We start from the raw sequence: 10,630 nt of genomic DNA on the forward strand, positions 1-10,630 counted from the left end.
ATTACAGCCGATATGTTGTATCAGACTCCCCGATAACAGATCAGCACCAATATTACAGTCGATATGTTGTATCACAGAATCCCCGATAACAGATCAGCACCAATATTACAACCGATATGTTGTATCACAGACTCTCCGATAACAGATCAGCACCAATATTACAGCCAACATGTTGTATCACAGACTCCCCGATAACAGATCAGCACCAATATTACAGCCGATATGTTGTATCACAGACTCCCCGATAACAGATCAGCACCAATATTACAGCCGATATGTTGTATCTAAGACTCCCCGATAACAGACCAGCACCAATATTACAGCCTATATGTTGTATCACAGACTCCCCGATAACAGATTAGCACCAATATTACAGCCTATATATTGTATCACAGACTCCTCGATAACAGATCAGCACCAATATTACAGCCGATATGTTGTATCTAAGACTCCCCGATAACAGACCAGCACCAATATTACAGCTGGTATGTTGTATCACAGACTCCTCGATAACAGATCAGCACCAATATTACAGCCGACATGTTGTATCACAGACTCTTCGATAACAGATCAGCACCAATATTACAGCCGACATGTTGTATCACAGACTCCTCGATAACAGATCAGCACCAATATTACAGCCGATATGTTGTATCAGACTCCCCGATAACAGATCAGCACCAATATTACAGCCGATATGTTGTATCACAGACTCTCCGATAACAGATCAGCACCAATATTACAGCCGACATGTTGTATCACAGACTCCTCGATAACAGATCAGCACCAATATTACAGCCGATATGTTGTATCACAGACTCCCCGATAACAGATCAGCACCAATATTACAGTCGATATGTTGTATCACAGAATCCCCGATAACAGATCAGCACCAATATTACAACCGATATGTTGTATCACAGACTCTCCGATAACAGATCAGCACCAATATTACAGCCGATATGTTGTATCACAGACTCCCCGATAACAGATCAGCACCAATATTACAGCCGATATGTTGTATCACAGACTCCCCGATAACAGATTAGCACCAATATTACAGCCGATATGTTGTATCTAAGACTCCCCGATAACAGACCAGCACCAATATTACAGCCTATATGTTGTATCACAGACTCTTCGATAACAGATCAGCACCAATATTACAGCCGACATGTTGTATCACAGACTCCTCGATAACAGATCAGCACCAATATTACAGCCGATATGTTGTATCAGACTCCTCGATAACAGATCAGCACCAATATTACAGCCGATATGTTGTATCACAGACTCTCCGATAACAGATCAGCACCAATATTACAGCCGACATGTTGTATCACAGACTCCTCGATAACAGATCAGCACCAATATTACAGCCGATATGTTGTATCACAGACTCTCCGATAACAGATCAGCACCAATATTACAGCCAACATGTTGTATCACAGACTCCCCGATAACAGATCAGCACCAATATTACAGCCGATATGTTGTATCACAGACTCCCCGATAACAGATTAGCACCAATATTACAGCCGATATGTTGTATCTAAGACTCCCCGATAACAGACCAGCACCAATATTACAGCCTATATGTTGTATCACAGACTCTTCGATAACAGATCAGCACCAATATTAGAGCCGACATGTTGTATCACAGACTCCTCGATAACAGATCAGCACCAATATTACAGCCGACATGTTGTATCACAGACTCCCCGATAACAGACCAGCACCAATATTACAGCTGGTATGTTGTATCACAGACTCCCCGATAACAGATCAGCACCAATATTACAGCCGATATGTTGTATCACAGACTCCTCGATAACAGATCAGCACCAATATTACAGCCGATATGTTGTATCACAGACTCCTCGATAACAGATCAGCACCAATATTAGAGCCGACATGTTGTATCACAGACTCCCCGATAACAGATCAGCACCAATATTACAGCTGGTATGTTGTATCACAGACTCCTCGATAACAGATCAGCACCAATATTACAGCCGATATGTTGTATCACAGACTCCTCGATAACAGATCAGCACCAATATTACAGCCGATATGTTGTATCACAGACTCCTCGATAACAGATCAGCACCAATATTAGAGCCGACATGTTGTATCACAGACTCCCCGATAACAGATCAGCACCAATATTACAGCTGGTATGTTGTATCACAGACTCCTCGATAACAGATCAGCACCAATATTACAGCCGATATGTTGTATCACAGACTCCTCGATAACAGATCAGCACCAATATTAGAGCCGACATGTTGTATCACAGACTCCCCGATAACAGATCAGCACCAATATTACAGCCGACATGTTGTATCACAGACTCTTCGATAACAGATCAGCACCAATATTACAGCCGATATGTTGTATCACAGACTCCTCGATAACAGGTCAGCACCAATATTAGAGCCAACATGTTGTATCACAGACTCCCCGATAACAGATCAGCACCAATATTACAGCCGATATGTTGTATCACAGACTCCCCGATAACAGATCAGCACCAATATTACAGCCGATATGTTGTATCACAGACTCCTCGATAACAGATCAGCACCAATATTACAGCCGATATGTTGTATCTAAGACTCCCCGATAACAGACCAGCACCAATATTACAGCCGATATGTTGTATCACAGAATCCCCGATAACAGACCAGCACCAATATTACAGCCGATATGTTGTATCACAGACTCCTCGATAACAGATCAGCACCAATATTACAGCTGGTATGTTGTATCACAGACTCCTCGATAACAGATCAGCACCAATATTAGAGCCGACATGTTGTATCACAGACTCCTCGATAACAGATCAGCACCAATATTACAGCCGACATGTTGTATCACAGACTCTTCGATAACAGATCAGCACCAATATTAGAGCCGACATGTTGTATCACAGACTCCCCGATAACAGATCAGCACCAATATTACAGCCGATATGTTGTATCAGACTCCTCGATAACAGGTCAGCACCAATATTACAGCCGATATGTTGTATCACAGACTCCCCGATAACAGATTAGCACCAATATTACAGCCGACATGTTGTATCACAGACTCCCCGATAACAGATTAGCACCAATATTACAGCCGATATGTTGTATCACAGACTCCTCGATAACAGATCAGCAGCAATATTAGAGCCGACATGTTGTATCACAGACTCCCCGATAACAGATCAGCACCAATATTACAGCCGATATGTTGTATCAGACTCCTCGATAACAGGTCAGCACCAATATTACAGCCGATATGTTGTATCACAGACTCCCCGATAACAGATTAGCACCAATATTACAGCCGACATGTTGTATCACAGACTCCCCGATAACAGATTAGCACCAATATTACAGCCGACATGTTGTATCACAGACTCCCCGATAACAGATCAGCACCAATATTACAGCCGATATGTTGTATCACAGACTCCTCGATAACAGATCAGCAGCAATATTAGAGCCGACATGTTGTATCACAGAATCCCCGATAACAGATCAGCACAATATTACAGCCTATATGTTGTATCACAGACTCCTCGATAACAGATCAGCACCAATATTACAGCCGATATGTTGTATCACAGACTCCCCGATAACAGATCAGCACCAATATTACAGCCGACATGTTGTATCACAGACTCCCCGATAACAGATCAGCACCAATATTACAGCCGATATGTTGTATCACAGACTCTTCGATAACAGATCAGCACCAATATTACAGCCGATATGTTGTATCACAGACTCCTCGATAACAGGTCAGCACCAATATTAGAGCCAACATGTTGTATCACAGACTCCCCGATAACAGATCAGCACCAATATTACAGCCGATATGTTGTATCACAGACTCCCCGATAACAGATCAGCACCAATATTACAGCCGATATGTTGTATCACAGACTCCTCGATAACAGATCAGCACCAATATTACAGCCGATATGTTGTATCTAAGACTCCCCGATAACAGACCAGCACCAATATTACAGCCGATATGTTGTATCACAGAATCCCCGATAACAGATCAGCACAATATTACAGCCTATATGTTGTATCACAGACTCCCCGATAACAGACCAGCACCAATATTACAGCCGACATGTTGTATCACAGACTCCCCGATAACAGATCAGCACCAATATTACAGCCGATATGTTGTATCACAGACTCTTCGATAACAGATCAGCACCAATATTACAGCCGATATGTTGTATCACAGACTCCTCGATAACAGGTCAGCACCAATATTAGAGCCAACATGTTGTATCACAGACTCCCCGATAACAGATCAGCACCAATATTACAGCCGATATGTTGTATCACAGACTCCCCGATAACAGATCAGCACCAATATTACAGCCGATATGTTGTATCACAGACTCCTCGATAACAGATCAGCACCAATATTACAGCCGATATGTTGTATCTAAGACTCCCCGATAACAGACCAGCACCAATATTACAGCCGATATGTTGTATCACAGAATCCCCGATAACAGATCAGCACAATATTACAGCCTATATGTTGTATCACAGACTCCTCGATAACAGATCAGCACCAATATTACAGCCTATATGTTGTATCACAGACTCCTCGATAACAGATCAGCACCAATATTACAGCCGACATGTTGTATCACAGACTCTTCGATAACAGATCAGCACCAATATTAGAGCCGACATGTTGTATCACAGACTCCCCGATAACAGATCAGCACCAATATTACAGCCGATATGTTGTATCAGACTCCTCGATAACAGGTCAGCACCAATATTACAGCCGATATGTTGTATCACAGACTCCCCGATAACAGATCAGCACCAATATTACAGCCGATATGTTGTATCACAGAATCCCCGATAACAGGTCAGCACCAATATTACAGCCGACATGTTGTATCACAGACTCCCCGATAACAGATTAGCACCAATATTACAGCCGATATGTTGTATCACAGACTCCTCGATAACAGATCAGCAGCAATATTAGAGCCGACATGTTGTATCACAGACTCCTCGATAACAGATCAGCACCAATATTACAGCCAGTATGTTGTATCACAGACTCCCCCATAACAGATCAGCACCAATATTACAGGCGATATGTTGTATCACAGACTCTTCGATAACAGATCAGCACCAATATTACAGCCGATATGTTGTATCACAGAATCCCCGATAACAGATCAGCACCAATATTACAGCCGATATGTTGTATCACAGACTCCCCGATAACAGATCAGCACCAATATTACAGCCGACATGTTGTATCACAGACTCCCCCATAACAGATCAGCACCAATATTACAGGCGATATGTTGTATCACAGACTCTTCGATAACAGATCAGCACCAATATTACAGCCGATATGTTGTATCACAGACTCCCCGATAACAGATCAGCACCAATATTACAGCCGACATGTTGTATCACAGACTCCTCGATAACAGATCATCACCAATATTACAGCCGATATGTTGTATCACAGACTCCTCCATAACAGATCAGCACCAATATTACAGCCGATATGTTGTATCACAGACTCCCCGATAACAGATCAGCACCAATATTACAGCCGACATGTTGTATCACAGACTCCCCGATAACAGATCAGCATCAATATTACAGCCGACATGTTGTATCACAGACTCCCCGATAACAGATCATCACCAATATTACAGCCGATATGTTGTATCACAGACTCCTCCATAACAGATCAGCACCAATATTACAGCCGACATGTTGTATCACAGACTCCTCGATAACAGATCAGCACCAATATTACAGCCAGTATGTTGTATCACAGACTCCTCCATAACAGATCAGCACCAATATTACAGGCGATATGTTGTATCACAGAATCCCCGATAACAGATCAGCACCAATATTACAGCCGATATGTTGTATCACAGACTCCCCGATAACAGATCAGCACCAATATTACAGCCGATATGTTGTATCACAGACTCCCCGATAACAGATCATCACCAATATTACAGCCGATATGTTGTATCACAGACTCCCCGATAACAGATCAGCACCAATATTACAGCCGACATGTTGTATCACAGACTCTTCGATAACAGATCAGTACCAATATTACAGCCGATATGTTGTATCACAGACTCCCCGATAACAGATCAGCACCAATATTACAGCCGACATGTTGTATCACAGACTCTTCGATAACAGATCAGCACCAATATTACAGCCGATATGTTGTATCACAGACTCCCCGATAACAGATCAGCACCAATATTACAGCCAGTATGTTGTATCAGACTCCTCGATAACAGGTCAGCACCAATATTACAGCCGATATGTTGTATCACAGACTCCACAATAACAGATCAGCACCAATATTACAGCCGATATGTTGTATCTCAGACTCTTCGAAAAGAGATCAGCACCAATATTACAGTCGATATGTTGTATCACAGAATCCCCGATAACAGATCAGCACCAATATTACAGCCGACATGTTGTATCAGACTCCCCGATAACAGATTAGCACCAATATTACAGCCGATATGATGTATCACAGACTCCCCGATAACAGATCAGCACCAATATTACAGCCAGTATGTTGTGTCAGACTCCTCGATAACAGATCAGCACCAATATTAAAGCCGATATGTTGTATCACAGACTCCTCGATAACAGATCAGCACCAATATTAAAGCCGATATGTTGTATCACAGACTCCCAGATAACAGATCAGCACCAATATTACAACCGATATGTTGTATCACAGAATCCCCGATACCAGATCAGCACCAATATTACAGCCGATATGTTGTATCACAGAATCCCTGATAACAGATCAGCACCAATATTACAACCGATACGTTGTATCACAGAATCCCCGATAACAGATCAGCACCAATATTACAGCCGATATGTTGTATCACAGACTCCCCGATAACAGATCAGCACCAATATTACAGCTGATATGTTGTATCACAGAATCCCCGATAACAGATCAGCACCAATATTACAGCCGATATGTTGTATCACAGACTCCCCGATAACAGATCAGCACCAATATTACAACCGATATGTTGTATCAGACTCCCCGATAACAGATTAGCACCAATATTACAGCCGATATGTTGTATCACAGAATCCCCGATAACAGATCAGCACCAATATTACAACCGATACGTTGTATCACAGAATCCCCGATAACAGATCAGCACCAATATTACAGCCGATATGTTGTATCACAGACTCCCCGATAACAGATCAGCACCAATATTACAGCCGATATGTTGTATCACAGAATCCCCGATAACAGATCAGCACCAATATTACAGCCGATATGTTGTATCACAGAATCCCCGATAACAGATCAGCACCAATATTACAACCGATATATTGTATCACAGACTCCCCGATAACAGATCAGCACCAATATTACAGCCGACATGTTGCATCAGACTCCTCGATAACAGATCAACACCAATATTACAGCTGATATGTTGTATCACAGACTCCTCAATAACAGATCAGCACCAATATTACAGCCGATACGTTGTATCACAGACTCCCCGATAACAGATCAGCACCAATATTACAGCCGATATGTTGTATCACAGACTCCACGATAACAGATCAGCACCAATATTACAGCCGATACGTTGTATCACAGACTCCCCGATAACAGATCAGCACCAATATTACAGCCGATATGTTGTATCACAGACTCCTCGATAACAGATCAGCACCAATATTACAGCCGATATGTTGAATCACAGACTCCCCGATAACTGATCAGCAGCAATATTACAGCCGATATGTTGTATCACAGACTCCCCGATAACAGATCAGCACCAATATTACAGCCGATATGTTGTATCACAGACTCCTCGATAACAGATCAGCACCAATATTACAGCCGATATGTTGTATCACAGACTCCCCGATAACAGATCAGCACCAATATTACAGCCGATATGTTGTATCACAGACTCCCCGATAACAGATCAGCACCAATATTACAGCCTATATGTTGTATCACAGACTCCCCGATAACAGATCATCACCAATATTACAGCCGATATGTTGTATCTCAGACTCCTCGATAACAGATCAGCACCAATATTACAGCCTATATGTTGTATCACAGACTCCCCGATAACAGATCATCACCAATATTACAGCCGATATGTTGTATCTCAGACTCCTCGATAACAGATCAGCACCAATATTACAGCCGATATGTTGTATCACAGACTCCCCGATAACAGATCAGCACCAATATTACAGCCGATATGTTGTATCAGACTCCCCGATAACAGATTAGCACCAATATTACAGCCGATATGTTGTATCACAGACTCCCCGATAACAGATCATCACCAATATTACAGCCGATATGTTGTATCACAGACTCCCCGATAACAGATCAGCACCAATATTACAGCCGATATGTTGTATCACAGACTCCCCGATAACAGATCAGCACCAATATTACAGCCGATATGTTGTATCACAGACTCCCCGATAACAGTTCAGCACCAATATTACAGCCGACATGTTGTATCTCAGACTCCCCGATAACAGATCAACACCAATATTACAACCGATATGTTGTATCTCAGACTCCTCGATAACAGATCAGCACCAATATTACAGCCGATATGTTGTATCACAGACTCCCCGATAACAGATCAGCACCAATATTACAGCCTATATGTTGTATCACAGACTCCCCGATAACAGATCAGCACCAATATTACAACCGATATGTTGTATCTCAGACTCTCCGATAACAGATCAGCACCAATATTACAGCCGATATGTTGTATCACAGACTCCCCGATAACAGATCAGCACCAATATTACAGCCTATATGTTGTATCACAGACTCCCCGATAACAGATCAGCACCAATATTACAGCCGATATGTTGTATCTCAGACTCTCCGATAACAGATCAGCACCAATATTACAGCCGATATGTTGTATCACAGACTCCCCGATAACAGATCAGCACCAATATTACAGCCTATATGTTGTATCACAGACTCCCCGATAACAGATCAGCACCAATATTACAGCCGATATGTTGTATCTCAGACTCTCCGATAACAGATCAGCACCAATATTACAGCGATATGTTGTATCTCAGAATCCCCGATAACAGATCATCACCATTATTACAGCCGATATGTTGTATCACAGACACCGGATAACAGATCAGCACCAATATTACAGCCGATATGTTGTATCACAGACATCGGATAACAGATCAGCACCAATATTACAGCCGATATGTTGTATCACAGACATCGGATAACAGATCAGCACCAATATTGCAGCCGATATGAGGATAGGATTACATGTGCAGATTATCGGACACAATGTAAACTCTTCCCTTCAGATACAAGCATGAGTGTAAGCTTTGTTTCCTACACATGGAATCTTTCATGTACTAGCAGAAATTTGGGATGGTTTCGTCTTACCATGCCGTCTGAGCAGTTGGAGCGGGGGCTGGATGCGTCGGATTCCCCGTGGAAATGCTCCATCACCGGGTAGTAGGAGTCCTCTTGGTCTCGGAGCAAAGCCTGCAGACTCTCGATGTAGCGGATGGCATTGCGTAGGATCTCCACTTTGGGCAGTCTTTGGTTGGGGTTGTTGGACGTGCACCTTTTCAGAGTCTCAAAAGCCTCATTGACTTTGCTGAGTCGCCTCCTCTCCCTCATGGTGGCCGCCTTTCTGCGGTCTGCATTGGTGGTCTTCCTCTTGCAAGCCTTACAAGCCCAAAGTAGACACATTCCTGCCTGGTGGTGGCCATTGGGGGCTCGGACATGCTCATCTTCATTATGGTGCTGGTGGTTTTCAGGCTTCAGCATTGTGACATGCACTAGCCTAGGGTCCATGTTTTCAAAAAACTGCATGTCTGAAGTGTTGAAGCAGGGGTCGTCATAGAAGTCATCAGCAGCAGAGAAGGAGCAAAGGGAGGTGTCAGCCTGAATCTCCATGTCTTGAAGAGAATGTGACAACAAGGCCATGGAGACCACCAGACGAAATGCCCCAAGTGCTGGAAGGACTCAGAGGATCCAGGAGAAGAAGAGCCAGGGACAAGTGCTTGAAATCAGCAGCTGAACCGTATTATATATGGACAGGGGTCTCCGGGGAGGACTCACGTCACACTTGTCTTATCATCAGCCAATTATTGATCTGAGCTGGCGAAGGTGTGGCAGCAGAAGGTCCTCTGATTCGCAGAGGGTTTAAATCCCCTGAGAAAAGTTCTAAACTCTCCAGAAGTTTAGGAAATCTGAAGGAATCTTTCCAGTGCTGAGAGTAACTACCATGGACGGATCTAATCAGCTCAGTTCTGAGAGAAATCATCATGGACGGATTTCCCCAATATTGAGAGTAAGGCTATGTGCACACGTCAGGATTTCTAGCAGAAATTTTCCTGACAAAAACTGGACATTTCTGCCAGAAATCCGCATGCGTTTTTTTCATGTTCTTTCATTCGTTTTTGACTCGTTTTTTGTGCGTTTTTTTCCAAATGCATAGACTTGCGGGAAAAAAGCAGAAAATCCGCAAAATTAATGAACATGCTGCTTTTTTTTACCGCTATGC

General features: G+C 42.8%; 1 protein-coding gene across 2 annotated transcripts in view; it reads right to left on the reverse strand.

The window, feature by feature from the left end:
• MYOD1 (myogenic differentiation 1) overlaps positions 1 to 10,088 on the reverse strand; it is a 314,317-nt gene extending 304,229 nt beyond the window's left edge. For both annotated transcript variants that reach the window (XM_077281843.1, XM_077281842.1), the window contains exon 1: positions 9,502 to 10,088. In XM_077281843.1, the coding sequence (XP_077137958.1) occupies positions 9,502 to 10,050 (549 nt within the window). In that variant the 5' untranslated portion in view covers positions 10,051 to 10,088. The remainder of the gene's footprint in view (positions 1 to 9,501) is intronic.
• Between the last annotated feature and the right edge of the window lie 542 nt (positions 10,089 to 10,630).

Source organism: Ranitomeya variabilis, chromosome 2, assembly GCF_051348905.1.
Source record: "Ranitomeya variabilis isolate aRanVar5 chromosome 2, aRanVar5.hap1, whole genome shotgun sequence".
In the NCBI taxonomy this organism is placed as follows: Eukaryota; Metazoa; Chordata; class Amphibia; order Anura; family Dendrobatidae; genus Ranitomeya; species Ranitomeya variabilis.